This window comes from Triturus cristatus, chromosome 1_2 (genome assembly GCF_964204655.1).
Source record: "Triturus cristatus chromosome 1_2, aTriCri1.1, whole genome shotgun sequence".
Taxonomy (NCBI): Eukaryota; Metazoa; Chordata; class Amphibia; order Caudata; family Salamandridae; genus Triturus; species Triturus cristatus.
Window position 1 is genome coordinate 1,175,889,470 of NC_140580.1, and position 22,544 is coordinate 1,175,912,013.

General features: G+C 52.8%; 1 protein-coding gene across 5 annotated transcripts in view; it reads right to left on the reverse strand.

Moving 5' to 3' along the window:
- PHYHD1 (phytanoyl-CoA dioxygenase domain containing 1) overlaps positions 1-22,544 on the reverse strand; it is a 151,431-nt gene that overhangs the window by 39,529 nt on the left and 89,358 nt on the right. For all 5 annotated transcript variants that reach the window (XM_085614035.1, XM_085614033.1, XM_085614032.1 and 2 more), the window contains exons 7-9: positions 19,365-19,427; positions 18,307-18,328; positions 459-587 (exon numbers count right to left, since the gene is read on the reverse strand). In XM_085614035.1, the coding sequence (XP_085470161.1) occupies positions 459-587; positions 18,307-18,328; positions 19,365-19,427 (214 nt within the window). The remainder of the gene's footprint in view (positions 1-458; positions 588-18,306; positions 18,329-19,364; positions 19,428-22,544) is intronic.

Consider the following 22,544-nt stretch of genomic DNA (forward strand, 5'->3'; position numbering starts at 1 on the left):
AGTGAATGAATGGATGGGTAGAAGAGTGGATGGATGAGTGTACAGATGGATAGGGTGAAAGGGTGGGTGGATGGATGGATAATGGATGGATGAGTGAAAGGATGGATGAAGGGATGGATGAGTGAAATGATAGATTTGAAGGATACATGATGGATAGGTTTGCAAATGGTTGAATATGTTTGGATATGGCTGGGCTTACTTATATACTATTGCACAACCTCCTCTGATGTGTTTGTAAAACTTACCTATTGTCCTGGATTTGTGTCCTGAATTTTGACCCTTTGTCCTGAATTTGTGTCCTGAATTTTGACCCTTTGTCCTGAATGTTTACACTCACCGTCCTGAATTTGCACCAATGCCAGTTGGTCCCCCTAAGTACAACAGAGTCATCTTAGGGCACCGTATCGCAGAGCCACGTTAGCGAGCAGAAGGAGAGCAGGTGTTTGAACTCTACTTACTTGTGTGGGAGCCAGGAATGAACCACAGGCAGCCATTGTCTTCCGTGGCCTCCTCCAACGCAATCCAGAACCCAGTCACCCTTCCAAGTGGCTCTGTATGAAGAAACGAAGCGTCCTGATGTGGAGTCACTGAAACCAAAAGGCATATCCATGAGGAGATGTGGCACAAACTCCGCACACATCAGGGGATGAATGGTTGTGTGGCACATCCTCTGATAAATGACATTAAACAATCAATAAAGCATTGTGTGGCACAGACATACCAGATTAATCATAAACACGTGATAAATCACCGTGTGGCAGACATACACGTGGCACAAACATACCACATTAATTGAACACGTGATAACACACTGCATGGCACAGACATTGCACACTGACATTCAACCTGAGATAACTCACCGCGTGGCACAGGCAAACCACACTGACCTTCAACACATGATAACTTACTGTACAGCACAGGCATCCCACATTGACATTCAACATGTGATAACTCACCGCATGGCAGATATATGTGTAGCATAGACATCCCACACTGACAATCAACACATAACTCATCACGTGGCAGACATATGCTTGGCACAGACATACCACACTGACATTCAATATGTGATAACGCACAGCATGGCACAGACATACCACACTTACCTTCAACACATAAGAACTTAATGCATGGCACAGACATACCACACAGACATTCAACACGCGAGAACGCACTGCATGGCACAGACATACAACACTGACCTTCAACACATGAGAACTTAATGCGTGGCACAGATATACCACACTGACATTCAACACGTGATAGCACCGTGTGGCACAGGCGTACCACACTGACATGCAACATGTGATTGACATTGAACACGTGCCAATGCACTGCATGGCAGATATACCACTCTGACATTCAACATGTGATAACTCACAGCGTGGCACAGACATACCACATGGACATTCAGCACTTGATAACTCACTGCATGGCACAGACAAACGCGTGGTACAGACAAACCACACTATTCAACACATGAGAACATAATGCGTGGCACAGACATACCACACTGACAGTCAACACAACGCACAACGTGGCACAGACATACATCACTGACATTCAACACATGATTGACATTCAACACGTGACAATACACTGCATGGCACAGACATACCACACTGACATTCACCACGAGACAAAGCGATTCGTGGCCGGGAGATGTTAATTTGTTATGTTCCATTCCCATGTCTGACATGCACCCGGGTCTCTAGGCAGGATGGGTGCAGAGGAAGTCCAGGTAAAATGGCAAAGAAAAAGCTGGGATAAATATCCAACTCATCAGACTCTTCCAGAAAATAGACCATGGCGTCAGGCAGCGAAGAAAACAATGGAGCTGAACCCCAGAGTTTTAAGGCGCCAATCCGGAGGACACCAAGAAAGTTCCCCTCAGTAGAACACAGGATCTCTCTGGGCATCACTTCTTGATGCTTGGTTTTTTTTTCACGAAGCAAAGGCGCTTTACCATAAATCCCTTTATGTCCCAGACAAGGTACCCAAACTGAACTCGGTTTTACAGGCAGCCGGTGCAAATGTCGACAATCGGCTTAGCCTGCGAGAGTCTGGAGGAACCACTCCGAGTGAGCTGTACAATCAGTTTGATAATCTATGCGGCAATTCTACATAGAAGTAGGGGTGGGCGGAATTTGCGGAATTAACCTTCGCAAATTATCGCGAGAATGTTTAAAATTATCGCAAACAAGCAGAAATATCGCGAAGATGCGGAAGTTTTTTTCCGGCATGTTCGCGAGATTTTCTGCATGGTTGCGGGTCGCCAACTTACCCATGTGGTTGCTTGCGGGCGCGGCCATCTTGTTTTGAGTTGTTCTCGCGGTGCATGATCGCGAGAAGAAAGACGTGATCGCGCGACGCATGACGTCACTGCGGGCGCGAACTGTCGCGAGACAGCGCAAATGGCTAAAAACAATACAACATCTCATGGAGAACGCGACCGGATCAAGAAAACTTGTCGGCGAACGCAGGGATTCAGGTAAGGCGATCGCGCGCGCGCGAGAATGTATCATTTTACAGCGCGAGCAAGAAACAAATTATCGCCAAGCTGCGGAAACCGGAATTTTTGACATTTTCGCGCTCTCCGCGGAACGCAAAAATGTCAAATTATCGCAATTTCCGCGAACGGAACGAAATTTTTGCCCAGGCCTACATAGAAGGCATTGGCATAACTGGGGCTTTCACTGCCAAACATCTCCCTTCAGTCGCGAGCATCGGTGACATCTTCCTTAGTGTTCTCAATCAGTGACAGCAGGACAAGATGGCGGATAGATCTTGGGATGCTAAAGTAAGCCTGGCGTCCATTTCTACTCCCAAGCTTCTGACCATGTTAAGTGGAATCATCGTGTGCCTGGTTTACTGGCCAGTAAGCATCCAGCCACAGATCACTGCAGCCATTCACTACCAGAACCTACACTTTCTCATGGTTAAACAGTATAAATACAGAAAGTGATGATGGACTCATGATACCGTGAGCAAGGCCATTTTTGGTTCAAACGCGTTGGTGGTGGTTGTGGTGAAAATTGCGCTGCTAAAATAAATTAAGTTTGAGAAAACGGACTCTCCTGGAGTGCAGTGTATTCTTTGGTGAAATAGATTATATATATATATATATATATATATATATATATATATATATATATATATAGTGATACAGCTTACCCCGTTGCGAGGCACTTTAAGGACTCCCACAACAATGATTTGGAACATCTGAAATATTTTATTGTGGATTCAGTCCCACCGCTTATGCGGGGGGTAACAGGGAAGCTTTGTTGCGCAAACTCGAAACCAGGTTTATATTGGAGCTTGATACAAAGACACCTCAGGGCCTCAACTCTAATGAGGACTTTACCTGCCTCCGATTGTTCCCCTGTATTTATACATTGTAACTTTTACTGCTCTGCCTCGGTAACATTTTAGTTTTCGCATACTGTTTAACACACATGCACTTTATGAACCAAGAAGGCTCAACATGATGGCACTTGTTAGCACTTGCACTTTGTTCCATAGACATAAGGAAATGTTCAAGGCCCACTTGGGCGGAATTGTTTACCATTTGCACAAAATGTAAAAGCAATGACCTACAAACATTTGAAATGAGTGTTTGGGTCCATTATTGGCATAGAGCTTAAATGACTGAAATAAGACATGGTTTTAAGTGTGCACTTTGCCCGAATTTTATCTGTCGATGTTTGGTGTTTTTTAATATTGCTCTTTTAATACATCTATTTTACATATGTATTGCCTTTTAACAAGTATTTATGAATGTATAAATATTTAATGAATTATTGCTTTTACTTGCCTGAACCGGCATGATGAATATGTATTCATTATGTATTTACATCGAGGTAGTTGCAATGACTCATTTATGTCTAGGGTGTTTTTTAGTCACTTGCACTTTAAAAATGTGAAGGCACTCCTCATGTGCGTCATGTGATCAAGGCCTCTGGTAGGCCGAAACGCGTCACGGCAGTGGTGCTGGGTCTTCAATAAACGACTTTACACCGATTTATGGGTTCGTGTTGGTCTGTTCCTTGGAAGTGGAAATTGAATGGCGAAGGTTGCAGTAATATATATATATATGTATATAATTACAAATAAATCAAGTAAAAGTATCAAAAAATCTGCTGCAAAATGCAGTATAGTTTGTCTTTTTGCTGCATAATTTAGTTAACCCTGCTACATTATTCTGGGAGACAAAGGGGAGCCCCATCATTGCGTGAAATCTATTCACGAAGATGGATTGGAACCATCTCAGCACTGCACCCCCACTAGAGACTGCCCCGAGTCCAGTAAGATGCCACAGGTAGGGGACAGGTCCCGCAGTAACAGTGTGCTGGTCTGCTCAGTGCCAGAACCTAATCTCGGACCATCTAAGATGGAGGCCAGGCCCGTCTCTGCGTTGTAGGCGAGCTGAACCCGCCTCTCACTTAGAAGGTTACGTGGGGAGAGGATATGGTCTCACGGCTAGACTGCCGACCTTGGAGCTGGGAAACCAAGGTTCGAGCCTCGGGTCGCCTCCACACCCTGTGATTCTGGGCAAATCACTTAATCTCCCCTTGGCTACCGAAAAAAAAAAATGAATGTGTCCTTGTGTAACGTAACCGGTGCTCATGTAAAGCGCTCCAATACCTTCAGGTAGCGTTTGCCCTATATAAATCTGCAAAAGTAAAAAAAAATAACCTTGACTGGAAATGGTCGCCCAAGATCTTGGCCACTAACTTTTCCAACACTTTCGCCCCACACGGCAATAGAGATGTACAGTGCTCGTCAGGAGGCCACTGCAGCTCGCACCACCCATTGCCGCTGCCTGCGCTGACGATAACTACTAGCCATGACACTTTTCCAAGGGTGACAATATGGACTATTGCAGGCCGCTCAAAGCTTTAAGAATGGCTTGGGCCGCCGGTTTTAGTCATTTGTAAAGTATAAATTATTAAACAACTGTTGTGCTCAATTCAAAATTAGACAGACAGCGTCACCAGGTGGTGGACGGTCATAAATACCAGCCTCAACAATTAAGTGCTGGTGCCGCGCACCGGAAACCCCCACCTCAAATTAACCTCTGGAGATACAGGGTGAATGTTTTCCAGTCTCTGAATCCAAAGTAGGCTTATTTGAAAGCGGTAAGATAGTAGTACCCCTAGAGAATGCTGGCGCTATGCTGTCCGCTAGAGTAAATCTCTGAGGATTTAAGTTGCCTCCAATAGTTTTTGAAAGGTCCCAGGAGGACAAGGATCTAAAAGAGACCCTGATCTCACTACAAGCTCTAAACCTTTCAAGCTCTCCTCCAAAGTTAGGTGGAAAGGGGGAGAGAGTAGGAAACCCAGACCTCATATACAGAGTACCTGTGAACAGGAACCAGACACTACACCCTTCTTGATGTCTTCGACCTGATTAGCAAAGGTCGGCTGCTCACACGCCTTCCGTGAAGGACTCACTCGAGAGTACGCTTGTGGTGTCCGGCACCGCTCCACCACTTGGAAAACACCTTTCTGTGCAGACTTCCCTTTAATAATCTTATTGGAATAAAAAGCTTGTTTAGCAGAGAAGAGTCAACATTGATAGTGTTTCAGCGTCGCATTATACACTTCTAGGGCTACCTGAGCTGGTGACCTCCTCCAACCTCAGTTCTGTCTTGGCAAGTCCCAGCTCTTTCGTAAACCCCAGACCCGGCTTCTCCTCTAGGAGGGGGGGGCTGCTCCATGGCACTTGTACCCCTCAGTTCTGTCTTAGCATGTCTCTTCCGTAAACCACAGACCCTGCTTCTCCCCCTAGCAGAGGGGGGGGGGCTGCTCTATAGCACATGCACACCTCAGTTGTGTCTTTGCATGCCTCAACTCCTTCGTAAACCCCAGACCCTGCTTCACCTCTAGCAGGGGGGGCTGCTCCATGGCACTTGTACCCCTCAGTTCTGTCTTAGCATTCCTCTTCCGTAAACCCCAGACCCTGCTTCACCTCTAGCAGGGGGGGGGCTGCTCCATGGAACTTGTACCCCTCAGTTCTGTCTTGGCATGTCTCTTCTGTAAACCACAGACCCTGCTTCTCCCCCTAGCAGGGGGGGCTGCTCTATAGCACATGCACACCTCAGTTCTGTCTTGGCAAGTCCCAGCTCTTTCGTAAACCCCAGACCCTGATTCTCCCCCTAGCAGGGGGGGCTGCTCCATGGCACTTGTACCCCTCAGTTCTGTCTTGGCATGTCTCTTCCGCAAACCAAGGACCCTGCTTCTCCCCCTAGCAGAGAGGGGAAGGGGGGGGCTGCTCTATAGCACATGCACACCTCAGTTGTGTCTTTGCATGCCTCAACTCCTTCGTAAACCCCAGACCCGGCTTCACCTCTAGCAGGGGGGGCTGCTCCATGGAACTTGTACCCCTCAGTTCTGTCTTGGCATGTCTCTTCCGTAAACCCCAGACCCTGCTTCTCTAGCAGGGGGGGGCTGCTCCATGGCACTTGTACCCCTCAGTTCTGTCTTGGTATGTCTGCTCCATAAACCACAGACTCTGCTTCTCCCCCTAGCAGGGGGGGGGGGGGGGCTGCTCTATAGCACATGCACACCTCAGTTGTGTCTTTGCATGCCTCAACTCCTTCGTAAACCCCAGAGCCTGCTTCTCTAGCAGGGGGGGGGGGGCTGGTCCATGGCACTTGTACCCCTCAGTTCTGTCTTGGCATGTCTCTTCCGTAAACCCCAGAGCCTGCTTCTCTAGCAGGGGGGGGGAGGGGGGCTGCTCCATGGCACTTGTACCCCTCAGTTCTGTGTTGGCATGTCTCTTCCGTAAACCCCAGACCCTGCTTCTCTAGCAGGGGGGGGGGGGGCTGGTCCATGGCACTTGTACCCCTCAGTTCTGTGTTGGCATGTCTCTTCCGTAAACCAAGGACCCTGCTTCTCCCCCTAGCAGAGGGGGGGGGGGCTGCTCTATAGCACATGCACACCTCAGTTCTGTCTTGGCAAGTCCCAGCTCTTTCGTAAACCCCAGACCCTGATTCTCTAGCAGGGGGGGCTGCTCCATGGCACTTGTACCCCTCAGTTCTGTCTTGGTATGTCTGCTCCATAAACCACAGACTCTGCTTCTCCCCCTAGCAGGGGGGGGGGGGCTGCTCTATAGCACATGCACACCTCAGTTGTGTCTTTGCATGCCTCAACTCCTTCGTAAACCCCAGAGCCTGCTTCTCTAGCAGGGGGGGGGGGCTGGTCCATGGCACTTGTACCCCTCAGTTCTGTCTTGGCATGTCTCTTCCGTAAACCCCAGAGCCTGCTTCTCTAGCAGGGGGGGGGAGGGGGGCTGCTCCATGGCACTTGTACCCCTCAGTTCTGTGTTGGCATGTCTCTTCCGTAAACCCCAGACCCTGCTTCTCTAGCGGGGGGGGGGGGGCTGGTCCATGGCACTTGTACCCCTCAGTTCTGTGTTGGCATGTCTCTTCCGTAAACCCCAGACCCTGCTTCTCTAGCAGGGGGGGGGGGGGGCTGGTCCATGGCACTTGTACCCCTCAGTTCTGTCTTTGCATGTCTCTTCTGTAAACCACAGACCCTGCTTCTCCCCCTAGCAGAGGGGGGGGGGCTGCTCTATAGCACATGCACACCTCAGTTGTGTCTTTGCATGTCTCAACTCCTTCGTAAACCCCAGACCCTGCTTCTCCTCTAGCAGGGGGGGCGGGGGGCTGCTCCATGGCACTTGTACCCCTCAGTTCTGTCTTAGCATGTCTCTTCCGTAAACCCCAGACCCGGCTTCTCCTCTAGCAGGGGGGGCTGCTCCTGGGTACTTGTACCCCTCAGTTCAGTCTTGACATGTCTCTTCTGTAAACCACAGACCCTGCTTCTCCCCCTAGCAGAGAGGGGAAGGGGGGGGGGTGGTGGGGGCTGCTCTATAGCACATGCACACCTCATCTATTGCTGTGTAGCCAGGAGCGAAGAGTATCTCTGTGAATGTCACCGAGTTCAGGATTGTAATGTCTCTTCAGTGTTACAACAAGTCTCCTGGCTGGGAGGCTTCCACTTCCTTCTTGGGGGTCTGACGCCAGAGGAGGAAGATTTAGGAGGTTCCACTGGAACACACAACGTAACCTGGAAGTGATCCTACCAGGCAGGGGGTGCACTCGTCAGCCCCAAAATACGAAGGTCAAGAGATCCGTGTGTTATGGGCCAAATATGTCGACTGAAGTGAAAGGACAAGGGAGAACCCACAAGGGCTTTAGTGCTGTCTGAAGTGGCTTCGATCCAGAGATGACCGGGTCCAGCCACTGAAACCGAAAGCAACTCGCCAGGCTGCGACCAATCGGCTCACCCGAAGTCAGTTCAAAGTGGATCACCATGGACAGGGGGGCAGTACATGGAAAGCACCATAATAAGGGGTTCTCCCAAATGAGAAGTGTATGCATTCTGTACCATGAATCGCTCGGCCACTCTGTAAGAATCTTTGTAAACAGCGTCAGAGCCGGTCCCTTCCCTTGAACCTAGACCCCCCCCCCTATCCATCCATCCCAAAGTTTAAAACCATCCGCGAGGGTAGCGGAGATATCAGGGGCACAGCTGCCAGCTAGCCAAGTTTCAACCAGAAGACCTCGATCCTGGTGAACTCATCCTGCGGTCCTATGTTTAGGCAATAAGCGTTGCGTGAACACGCGCATTGAACCCTCTTAGGCCCTGCATGGCATTCCACTAAAGTGCTGGGTTGGAGGAGCCGGATATACGGCTGTAGCATCCAGCACATCACCGCTCTAGAGGCTTCAGCGTGTCCTGGGGTAAGGAGACTTCCCCGGAGCATGTTCACCAGTTCCTCCTGAGAATAAGACCGCACACCCGCAGAAGTTAGGGCCACCTGGGCATGGCAGCGTGCGGACAGGCGCAGATCGGCTTCCCCGCTGGGCGCATTTGTTGCGCACACATGCAGCGGAGCCAGTTTTATCCACATGATGCTCTCCACGAATGTACAAACAGCCACAGACGGGCTTTTCACTGCATGCACATGGAGGGAGCACATGCCACTCTCCACACATGGTAGGAACAGGCGCAGTCGGGCTTTCCACTGCGTGCACATGGAGGGAGCACATGCCACTCTCCACACATGGTCGGAACAGGCGCAGTCGGGCTTTCCACTGCGTGCACATGGAGGGAGCACATGCCACTCTCCACACATGGTCGGAACAGGCGCAGTCGGGCTTCCCACTGCGTGCACATGGAGGGAGCACATGCCAGTCTCCACACATGGTCGGAACAGGCGCAGTCGGGCTTTCCACTGCGTGCACATGGAGGGAGCACATGCCACTCTCCACACATGGTCGGAACAGGCGCAGTCGGGCTTTCCACTGCGTGCACATGGAGGGAGCACATGCCCCTCTCCACACATGGTCGGAACAGGCGCAGTCGGGCTTCCCACTGCGTGCACATGGAGGGAGCACATGCCAGTCTCCACACATGGTCGGAACAGGTGCAGTCGGGCTTTCCACTGCGTGCACATGGAGGGAGCACATTCCACTCTCCACACATGGTCGGAACAGGCGCAGTCTGGCTTTCCACTGCATGCACATGGAGGGAGCACATGCCACTCTCCACACATGGTCGGAACAGGCGCAGTCGGGCTTTCCACTGCGTGCACATGGAGGGAGCACATGCCAGTCTCCACACATGGTCGGAACAGGCGCAGTCGGGCTTCCCACTGCGTGCACATGGAGGGAGCACATGCCACTCTCCACACATGGTCGGAACAGGCGCAGTCGGGCTTTCCACTGCGTGCACATGGAGGGAGCACATGCCACTCTCCACACATGGTCGGAACAGGCGCAGTCGGGCTTTCCACTGCGTGCACATGGAGGGAGCACATGGCACTCTCCACACATGGTCGGAACAGGCGCAGTCGGGCTTCCCACTGCGTGCACATGGAGGGAGCACATGCCAGTCTCCACACATGGTCGGAACAGGCGCAGTCGGGCTTTCCACTGCGTGCACATGGAGGGAGCACATGCCACTCTCCACACATGGTCGGAACAGGCGCAGTCGGGCTTTCCACTGCGTGCACATGGAGGGAGCACATGCCCCTCTCCACACATGGTCGGAACAGGCGCAGTCGGGCTTCCCACTGCGTGCACATGGAGGGAGCACATGCCAGTCTCCACACATGGTCGGAACAGGTGCAGTCGGGCTTTCCACTGTGTGCACATGGAGGGAGCACATTCCACTCTCCACACATGGTCGGAACAGGCGCAGTCTGGCTTTCCACTGCATGCACATGGAGGGAGCACATGCCACTCTCCACACATGGTCGGAACAGGCGCAGTCGGGCTTTCCACTGCGTGCACATGGAGGGAACACATGCCACTCTCCACACATGGTCGGAACAGGCGCAGTCGGGCTTTCCACTGCGTGCACATGGAGGGAGCACATGCCACTCTCCACACATGGTCGGAACAGGCGCAGTCGGGCTTTCCACTGCGTGCACATGGAGGGAGCACATGCCAGTCTCCACACATGGTCGGAACAGGCGCAGTCGGGCTTCCCACTGCGTGCACATGGAGGGAGCACATGCCAGTCTCCACACATGGTCGGAACAGGCGCAGTCGGGCTTTCCACTGCGTGCACATGGAGGGAGCACATGCCACTCTCCACACATGGTCGGAACAGGCGCAGTCGGGCTTTCCACTGCGTGCACATGGAGGGAGCACATGCCACTCTCCACACATGGTCGGAACAGGCGCAGTCGGGCTTTCCACTGCGTGCACATGGAGGGAACACATGCCACTCTCCACACATGGTCGGAACAGGCGCAGTCGGGCTTTCCACTGCGTGCACATGGAGGGAGCACATGCCACTCTCCACACATGGTCGGAACAGGCGCAGTCGGGCTTCCCACTGCGTGCACATGGAGGGAGCACATGCCAGTCTCCACACATGGTCGGAACAGGCGCAGTCGGGCTTTCCACTGCGTGCACATGGAGGGAGCACATGCCAGTCTCCACACATGGTCGGAACAGGCGCAGTCGGGCTTTCCACTGCGTGCACATGGAGGGAGCACATGCCACTCTCCACACATGGTCGGAACAGGCGCAGTCGGGCTTCCCACTGCGTGCACATGGAGGGAGCACATGCCAGTCTCCACACATAGTCGGAACAGGCGCAGTCGGGCTTTCCACTGCGTGCACATGGAGGGAGCACATGCCACTCTCCACACATGGTCGGAACAGGCGCAGTCGGGCTTTCCACTGCATGCACATGGAGGGAGCACATGCCACTCTCCACACATGGTCGGAACAGGCGCAGTCGGGCTTTCCACTGCATGCACATGGAGGGAACACATGCCACTCTCCACACATGGTCGGAACAGGCGTAGTCGGGCTTTCCACTGCGTGCACATGGAGGGAGCACATGCCATTCTCCACACATGGTCGGAACAGGCGCAGTCGGGCTTTCCACTGCGTGCACATGGAGGGAGCACATGCCACTCTCCACACATGGTCGGAACAGGCGCAGTCGGGCTTTCCACTGCATGCACATGGAGGGAGCACATGCCACTCTCCACACATGGTCGGAACAGGCGCAGTCGGGCTTTCCACTGCATGCACATGGAGGGAACACATGCCACTCTCCACACATGGTCGGAACAGGCGCAGTCGGGCTTCCCACTGCGTGCACATGGAGGGAGCACATGCCAGTCTCCACACATGGTCGGAACAGGCGCAGTCGGGCTTCCCACTGCGTGCACATGGAGGGAGCACATGCCAGTCTCCACACATGGTCGGAACAGGCGCAGTCGGGCTTTCCACTGCGTGCACATGGAGGGAGCACATGCCACTCTCCACACATGGTCGGAACAGGCGCAGTCGGGCTTTCCACTGCGTGCACATGGAGGGAGCACATGCCACTCTCCACACATGGTCGGAACAGGCGCAGTCGGGCTTTCCACTGCGTGCACATGGAGGGAGCACATGCCACTCTCCACACATGGTCGGAACAGGCGCAGTCGGGCTTTCCACTGCGTGCACATGGAGGGAGCACATGCCAGTCTCCACACATGGTCGGAACAGGCGCAGTCGGGCTTTCCACTGCGTGCACATGGAGGGAGCACATGCCACTCTCCACACATGGTCGGAACAGGCGCAGTCGGGCTTCCCACTGCGTGCACATGGAGGGAGCACATGCCAGTCTCCACACATGGTCGGAACAGGCGCAGTCGGGCTTTCCACTGCGTGCACATGGAGGGAGCACATGCCACTATCCACACATGGTCGGAACAGGCGCAGTCGGGCTTTCCACTGCATGCACATGGAGGGAGCACATGCCACTCTCCACACATGGTCGGAACAGGCGCAGTCGGGCTTCCCACTGCGTGCACATGGAGGGAGCACATGCCAGTCTCCACACATGGTCGGAACAGGCGCAGTCGGGCTTTCCACTGCGTGCACATGGAGGGAGCACATGCCACTCTCCACACATGGTCGGAACAGGCGCAGTCGGGCTTTCCACTGCATGCACATGGAGGGAGCACATGCCACTCTCCACATATGGTCGGAACAGGCGCAGTCGGGCTTTCCACTGCATGCACATGGAGGGAACACATGCCACTCTCCACACATGGTCGGAACAGGCGCAGTCGGGCTTTCCACTGCGTGCACATGGAGGGAGCACATGCCACTCTCCACACATGGTCGGAACAGGCGCAGTCGGGCTTCCCACTGCGTGCACATGGAGGGAGCACATGCCAGTCTCCACACATGGTCGGAACAGGCGCAGTCGGGCTTTCCACTGCGTGCACATGGAGGGAGCACATGCCACTCTCCACACATGGTCGGAACAGGCGCAGTCGGGCTTTCCACTGCATGCACATGGAGGGAGCACATGCCACTCTCCACACATGGTCGGAACAGGCGCAGTCGGGCTTTCCACTGCGTGCACATGGAGGGAGCACATGCCACTCTCCACACATGGTCGGAACAGGCGCAGTCGGGCTTTCCACTGCGTGCACATGGAGGGAGCACATGCCAGTCTCCACACATGGTCGGAACAGGCGGAGTCGGGCTTTGTTGTTCACGGCCCACGGAGGGACCATATCCCCACATACACAGGATAGGCGCCGCGGCTTCATGACGCGCACACAACAGCCTGTCACGAACGGAGCGACAGGAAAGCCAGCATCAGACGCGGGGCCAGGCCAAGATCACTCCGACCTCGGTAAATATTCAGGATACCATATGAGCCTAGAATATGGACAGTCATTGCTAACGATGGCCCCATGGTAACAGCTAAGAAAGGACATGCAGTCTCAATGAATATTTCATGGTTCAAAGAGGTCACACCATCACCACTGGCCTCCTGCCTGGGTAACGATGGAGACAATGATGGTTGGCCGGAGCGCGAGGACGGCAACACCGTTGAGAGCGGTACTGGGGGTCATAGCCCAGTGAACACCAATGAAGTCCAACAAAGAACTCCGCTGAGTGCAACCCCTGCCAGTGAGCTGCCCCCTCACGGCCAGTCCCATCGATTAAGCCTCCGGCAAGCCTCAACCAAGCCGACGACTCAAAGACTTTGCATGTTGAGCACAAGAAACTTTATCCTTCAAAGAGAGTTGGAGGGGGATGCGGCAGGTCAGCTGTCCTGCTATAAAAATGAACCGTGGGGTGTAGAGAGGTCCTCCTCTGGCCAGGGGGGAGTTAACAAATGGTATTAGACCGCTCGAAGGGTAACTCCGATACCACCACAGTAGTGTCCGGTAGCCCTGTATTCATGTGTGGCTGCACACATAAGCCTGGGCACACTACGATCCCTGTAGGCCTAGACCCCGTCACAACAGTACAGACAGGGGCAGGCATGCCGGTCTCCACACATGGTCTGAACAGGCGCATACGGGCTTCTCCGCTGTGCGTACATGCAGTAGAGCTGGTTTTATCTACATGCTGCTCTCAATTCCTGGTGTGGACAGGTGCAGACAGTCTTCCTACTGCGTGCACATGCAGGGAGCACATGCCAGTCTCCACGCATAGCCGGATAAGGCGCAGAAGGGCTTCCCCGCTGCTCACACAAACAGTGGAGCACATGTCTGTCTATATGCATGCTCATAACAGGCAAAGAGGGGCTGCTCTGCTGCAGGCACATACAGTGGTGCCACATGCTAGTCTCCATGCATTGTCAGAACAGGCACAGACGGTCTTACAAGTGCATGCATGCAGTGGAGCCGGGTTTATCCACATGCTGCTCTCCATGCGTGGTACAGACAGGCTTCTGACTGTGCACATGCCGGTCTCCAGGCATGCGCAGAACAGGCGCAGACAGGCTTCCAGCTGCGTGCACATGCAGTGAAGCCAGTTTTATCCCCATGCTGCTCTCTATGCATGATACAGAGAGGTGCAGGCAGGCTTCCAGCTGTGTGCACATGCAGTGAATCGGGTTTAATCCACATGCTACTCTATGCATGGCACAGAAAGGTGCAGACGGGCTTTCCCGCGACGCGCACATGCAGTGGAGCCGGTTTAATCCACATGCTGCTCTCTATGCATGGCACAGAGAGGTGCAGACGGGTTTCCCCGCTACGCACACATGTAGTGGAGCAGGTTTTATCCACATGCTGCTCTCTATGCATGGCACAGAGAGGCGCAGCCGGGCTTTCCCGCGACGCGCACATGCAGTGGAGCCGGTTTAATCTACATGCTGCTCTCTATGCATGGCACAGAGAGGCACAGCCGGGCTTTCCCGCGATGCGCACATGCAGTGGAGCGGTTTAATCCACATGCTGCTCTCTATGCATGGCACAGAGGTGCAGACGAACTTTCACGTGACGCGCACACGCAGTGGAGCCGCTTTAATCCACATGCTGCTCTATGCATGGCACAGAGAGGCGCAGCCGGGCTTTCCCACTACGCGCACATGCAGTGGAGCCGGTTTAATCCACATGCTGCTCTCTATGCATGGCACAGAGATGCAGACGGGTTTCCCCGCTACGCACACATGCAGTGGAGCGGGTTTTATCCACATGCTGCTCTCTATGCATGGCACAGAGAGGCGCAGCCGGGCTTTCCCACTACGCGCACATGCAGTGGAGCCGGTTTAATCCACATGCTGCTCTCTATGCATGGCACAGAGGTGCAGACGGGTTTCCCCGCTACGCACACATGCAGTGGAGCGGGTTTTATCCACATGCAGCTCTCTATGCATGGCACAGAGGTGCAGATGAGCTTTCACGTGACGCGCACACGCAGTGGAGCCGGTTTAATCCACATGCTGCTCTATGCATGGCACAGAGAGGCGCAGCCGGGCTTTCCCACTACGCGCACATGCAGTGGAGCCGGTTTAATCCACATGCTGCTCTCTATGCATGGCAGAGGTGCAGACGGGTTTCCCCGCTACGCACACATGCAGTGGAGCGGGATTTATCCACATGCTGCTCTCTATGCATGGCACAGAGAGGCGCAGCCGGGCTTTCCCGCTGAGTGTACATGTACTGGAGCCGGTTTTATCCACATGCTGCTCTCTATGCATAGTATGGACAGGAGCAGACGCCTTCCCGCGGTGTTCACATGCAGTGAAGCATATGCTGGTCTCCATGCATGGTATGGACTGGTGCAGAGGGGCTTCCCCCATGCTCATACAAGCAGAGGAGATGGTTTTACCCACATGCATTCTCTTCAAGCAAAGTACGGACAGGTGGAGGCGGGCTTCCCTGCTACGTGCACATGCAGTGGAGCCAGTTTCACCCACCTGCTGTTCTCCACCTATGGTACAGACAGGGACAGACGGGCTTCCCTGCTCCACAAATTTGCCACACACACATGCACTGGACCAGTTTCATCCTCATGCTGGTGTCCATGCATGGTCCATCCACCTGATCACCCAAAGCTAGACCACCAACCCTCGTGACCCGACTTGGTGCCTCAGAAGTGGAACAGCGATGCCTAGTCAGCTACGAGAGGTAGAATTCTGAGAAAGGCGCTAATAAGAAAATTGCAAATCGTACAAAGAGATAGCAAAATGTAATCAGAAATGTAAACTTTAGTTTTAAAAAATAAGCGCATATAAGTAATAGAAACATCACCGGGCATGGAACACTTGTTCTAATTCACTAACACTAGACTAACTCACGTACTAAAATATGATGTAACAAATTGACATCAATTTGTAAGGAAGCAATGTGCGATACAGAGATCGCACACTGACATTGAGCATGTGATAATGCACTGCGCGACACAGGCATAGCACACTGATATTCAACATGTGATAATGCACTGCGCGACACGGGCATAGCACACTGACACTGAGCATGTGATAATGCACTGCGCGACATGGGCATAGCTCACTGACATTGAGCATGTGATAATGCACTGCGTGACACGGGCATAGCACACTGATATTCAACATGTGATAATGCACTGCACGACACGGGCATAGCACACTGACATTCAACATGTGATAATGCACTGCGCGACACGGGCATAGCATACGGACATTCAACATGTGATAACGCACTGCGTGATACGGACATAGCACACCGATATTCACCATGTGATCATGCACTGCGCGACACGGGCATTGCGCACTGATATTCACCATGTGATAATGAACTGCGCGAAATGGGCATAGCACACTGATATTCAACATGTGATAATGCACTGCACGACACGGGCATAGCACACTGACATTCAACATGTGATAATGCACTGCGCGACACGGGCATAGCATACTGATATTCACCATGTGATAATGCACTGCGCGACACGGGCATAGCACACTGATATTCAACATGTGATAATTCACTGCACGACACGGGCATAGCACACCGATATTCAGCAGCTGATAAAGCGTTGTGTGATATGAACACAGCACACTGATGTTCAAGATGTGATAACGACTGTATGTTCTGCACACAGCACCAGTACACATCACACCCCTATAGATGGACTGTATGTCCTGCACACAGCACCAGTACACATCACACCCCTATAGATGGACTGTATGCCCTGCACACAGCACCAGTACACATCACACCCCTATAGACAGACTGTATGTCCTGCACACAGCACCAGTACACATCACACCCCTATAGACAGACTGTATGTCCTGCACACAGCACCAGTACACATCACACCCCTTTAGACAGACTGTATGTCCTGCACACAGCACCAGTACACATCACACCCCTATAGACAGACTGTATGTCCTGCACACAGCACCAGTACACATCACACCCCTTTAGACAGACTGTATGTCCTGCATACGTCACCATTACTTTTAAGGCTGTCCTTACCTACAGACGGTTTGTGTGACGGCCATCTTGGGCACCACAGATCATGGTGGTGCCCAATGATGATGATGCAGCAGATCACACAATGTGGATGAGGGTTCGACATGTACATGTATTTTAACCACGGTGACAAGCCATATTCACAGCCACGTTGCTATATGGGTACCACAGAGGGTGGGGAGCCGTTACCAATGAACATTTCCTGGGAATCTCCAGTTTAAAGCTATGAAACTCTAGTGCATAAACTCCATTCCAGAGTAAAATGCCTGCTTGAGACTTGCTTGGGGGTCCTGGGCATTCCAAAGGGTCTGCTTCAGGCACCGGGTCTACTGAGGACAGGTTTAGGGGCCGCCTGCCTGGGGTATATAAAGGGACTGGTTGGGGAAGCAGGAGGAGCTTATGGGTGACAGGGTAAAGGGCCCCTAGGGGCGCTGTAAGGGCCCGCTCCTGTCAGGGTAAAGAGCTTATGGGTGACAGGGTAAAGGGCCCCTGGGGGCACTGTAAGGGCCCGCTTCTGTCAGGGTAAAGAGCTTATGGGTGACGGGGTGAAGGGCCCCTGGGGGCGCTGTAAGGGCCCGCTTCTGTCAGGGTAAAGAGCTTATGGGTGACAGGGTAAAGGGCCCCTGGGGGCACTGTAAGGGCCCGCTTCTGTCAGGGTAAAGAGCTTATGGGTGACGGGGTGAAGGGCCCCCGGGTCACTGTAAGGGCCCGCTTCTGTCAGGGTAAAGAGCTTATGGGTGACGGGGTGAAGGGCCCCCGGGTCACTGTAAAGGGCCCGCTTCTGTCAGGGTAAAATGTCTGCTAAGGGCAGGTTTGGGGACCTCCTGGAGAGATTGTAAAGATGGTGCTCGGTTCAGGATGAAGATCTTCCGGGTGACAGGGCACTGGCTTTGGTGGGGCAGTTTAGGGGCCACCTGGTGTCATTGTACAGGGACTGCTTCGGGCAGGGTGAGGATCTTACTGTTGGCAGAGAGAAGGGTCAGCTGAGAACTATGCAGGACTGGTTCATTCTCCACAGTGAATACACAATCCTATGCCAGTCCTTATACAAGTGTGCCCCCAATGAAATCTCACCTTCTCCGCCGAAGCCAGGCTGCTGCAAGACACAAGAAGAGGAGGGGGTGAGCTGGGCATGAGTGATGGGTACACTGGAGGGTGACGGGGCAGACATGGAGAGGTAGGGTGAGCTAGGCATGAGGGATGGGTCCACTGGAGGGTGAGGGGTGGACAAGGAGAGGCAGGGTGAGCTGGGAATGGAAGATGGGCACACTGGAGGGTGACGGGGCAGACAAGGAGAGGTGGGTGAGCTGGGCATGGAAGATGGGCACACTGGAGGGTGACGGGGCAGACAAGGAGAGGTGGGTGAGCTGGGCATGGAGGATGGGCACGATGGAGGGTGATGGGGACAAGGAGAGGCGCGGTGAGCTGGGAATCGAAGATAGGCACACTGGAGGGTGACCGGGCGGACAAGGAGAGGCAGGGTGAGCTGGGCATCAGGGATTGACACAGTGGAGGGTTAGGGGTGGACAAGGAGAGGAGGAGGTGAGCTGGGCATGGAGTATGGGCAAACTGGAGGGTGACGGGCAGACAAGGAGAGGCGTAATGAGCTGGGCATGGAGTATGAGCAAACTGGAGGGTGACGGGCAGACAAGGAGAGGCGTAATGAGCTGGGCATGGAGTATGGGCACACTGGAGGGTGACGGGCAGACAAGGAGAGGCGTAATGAGCTGGGCATAGAGTATGGGTACACTTGAGGGTGACGGGGCAGAAAAGGAGACGGGGAGAGCTGGGCACCAGCTATGGTACATGGGTGAGTGACGGGGCACACAAGGAGAGGTGGGCATGATCTGGGTATAGAGTATGGGTACACTGGAGAGTGGCGCGGCAGACAAGGAGAGGCGTAATGAGCTGGGCATAGAGTATGGGCACACTGGAGGGTGGGGGGGCAGACAAGGACAGGTGGGGTGAGCTGGGCATGAGGGATGGGAACACTGGAGGGTGATGAGGGTCAAGGCGAGGCATTATGAGCTGGGCATAGAGTATGGGCACACTGGGGAGGGGCAGAGAGGGAGGGTGAGCTGGGAATTGAGGATGGGCACACTGGAGGGTGACATGGGGTTGGGGACAGGTACCTTGAAGATGTACATGCTCTGGACAACCACTGGCTCTTCCATTCCCAGGCTTCGAGCCACCATCTGCAGGAAAAGCACAGCAAAAAGTAAAGTTAGAGGTGCACATATGGCAGCCATGATTCCCAGTTCACCAGAGTACTAATGGGACCATGTAGGTGGCCCCGCTGGAGGATTTCTGTACATTTAATCACTTCCTCTCTCCCTAAACCATCATCCTGGGTCCCTGGCCTCAATCTCAACTAATGCAATGCAGCGGAAGTGAGGGTCACTTAAGAGCCACAGACATCTATTGCTATGGGCAGCCTCCATCTAGGAGGCTGCAGCCCTCCACCTTGATTCCTGCAGCCCTCCACCCTGGCGCCTGCAGCCCTCCACCCTGCCGTACTCCACACTGCCGCCTGCAGCCCTCCACCCTGCCGCCTGCAGCCCTCCCCCTGCCGCCTGCAGCCACGCCCTCCGCGTCCCTCAACTTGTGGGCCACCCCCCCTCCCAACATCAAAGCACCCCTCTTAAAAGCTTCAGCTCTCTCAAGAACCCCCTGCCCCTTGAGCACATGCTGCTGCCTACGTCGCCTTCGATCTGACCCCCTCTGTGCTCTGAGATAGTTACCACTTGTATCTTTTTTATCCAATTGTGCATCTTTATAACTAAACTTAGTGATGATCGACACCCCAGAACCCCTCACTTATAAACTTCCCCACCCCAGTCCCGCACTCTTACCTTGGGAGTTCCCTTTTGCTCTGAAGCATCCACCCACATAATGTCTGACCCTATGCACTTTACTGCTTTATTGTACGTTCACGCTTATACCTGCGCTATGTGCATATTTGCGGATTACTTTTAATTCAGTCCTTCATTGCGGACACACATCCTGCTCTGTCGTCTCTCCTGAGATGTACTTGTGTTCTGACAGTGGCAAGCCACATTGCGCAACAGCTCCTCGTGCCACCAGTTAACGCATCAGTAGCTCCCATGTATGCTTTGTTCTGTATTCTGCAATTCTCAGACACAGAACCTTATCCTTCCAATGCCCTGTGACCCACATGATGCACTCTTGTACGGACATCTTTTGTAAGTTACTGTAACTAGTGTAGGAAGCCGCCTCTCGATATAGTGCACTAAAACGAGGCACACTGTGCGTAGAGTCCAGTGGATCCCCAATAGGTTCACAGAGGTAAAAGCAGATAATTCCAATGTGTTATTTGTGGTAGTGTGGGCAAGCAGTTAGACTTATCAGAGGGCGGTGCTAAGCATTTGTTGAATTCACAGAGTAATAAATAAGACACACTCAGGAATGAATCCGAGACCAGATCATACACATTTTGTTTTTCATGTAATCTTTAAGACCAAAAAGACAGTTTTAAGGTAAGTACTTTTGAAGTTACGATTTGTCAAAGTTCGTAAAATATATCACTTTTGTGCGCAATTACGTACCATTGGAAACAATGGGGAAATGCAGAAAGATGCATATACATTTAAGCAATGCTTTCACAAAGTTCACCTTCTCGTGTTAGGTCAATGTCGAGACCAGGTCCAAAGTTCCAGCAGGAGAAGTTCGGGAGCGCCCTGGATCGGCTGGGAGCAGAGTGCTGAGGGTCTTGGAAGCTGGTGCGCAAAGACGAAGAGGCCACTTGAAAGTACATTGCACGTGAGGTCTTACAGATAAGTCCAAGGGGGCTCCTTTGAGGGAGGAGGTTGCCAGGGCCTGGGCACCACAGCTGGTTGGTTGGTGCTGGGGCCGGGTGCAGAGCAAACGGGTCAGCCAGGCATTGTGAGGTCCTCGCAGTCAGAAGCAGGCAACGGAGAGGTGATCTTGGGACAGCTGGGCCACTCAGGAAGGAAGTCTCAACGTCCCTCGACTGGTGCTTGCTTCTGGTGCTTTGGGAGTCTGGTGTGGACTTGTATTCTCGGTTTGCTGTTGGGGATCCGGTACCGCGGCTATTGGTAGGCTGCGGCTCCAGTGTCGACAAACTTGGTGTGGAGGTAGATCTGACCCTCTAGGGCTGTTGTACCTTTTCTTACTTCAGTGCTGCATCGAGGTAGTTAGGGAGCAGCAAGTCGACAAACTTGACTTCACAGGATCAGTGTCAGTGGTGTGCAGGGGAGTGGCACCTTCACTCCAAGGGAGCATCTTGACAATTTCTTGAAGGCTGGAGATGCTCCAGGGTGTCTTAGAGTCCTTTCAGGTTCAATACGACACAGCAGGTACTGATTGTCAATGTCCTTGTAGCAGCAGGCAGTGTTTGGCGCCTTTTTCTTCTCTGGCAGGGCTTCAGTTCTCCTGCTGTGGGTCTTCTTTGTCCTGGTCTTCTCTTGCCTGTCAAATATGATGTTCAGGCCTCAGGGTGTCACCGAAATACTGAATTGAGGGGCGTTACAAGGGAAGACAGGTAGTAGCCAATGGACAACCTACCGTTAGGGCATCTACACCCTCTGATGACCACTTCCTGTGGGAAGGGGCACTACCCTAGCCCTGATAGGTTGTTTCTCAACCATCCCAAGATGGTGGAATTTTAGGAGAGGGGTTCACATCGCCTTTACATCTAGACAGTTATTTGCTCAAAACTGTCATTTTGTACTGTTTTTATTCTTGATCCTTGCGAGGTATTAATAAATAGTTTCCCCTCCCATCGATCAATTTTAATTCAAGTTTCACAGACACTTCTGCACTGCACTTATGATTCCCACATAAATCGAGTACTCACATCTGTGGGTCCAAACACAGCGTGTTTTATCGCAATAGGTTAAAACATCTGTGAGCTCCCCTTTCCTTAACCCCTTCAGTGCCCCGCCCTTTCCCCGCCCTGTGCCGGGCGTTACATTAGCGGGCGGGGTTCATGACGAGATAGTCTCGTCATGGGCACAGCGCAACCGTGCTCCATGACGAGACTATCTCGTCATGGGCACTGAAGAGGTTAAGCCCTTAGTGTGGCATTAGGAGGAGACCCAGATGATGAAGCATGTCACCACTGGTGAGTGATGGGAATCCGTCCTATTACAGGATTTTTCCTTCATTGTTCTGTAAAAGCCAGATAAGTCTAGTTGATAGCTCCTTTGTAGTCTCATTGCCCATTAGACCCGTGGATATTTGTTGATTATTTATATGTACTTGGGAAATATATCCATGCTAGGACTATACATTTCTCCCTCAGACCCTTCTTTATCTAGTAGTTTTGTTTG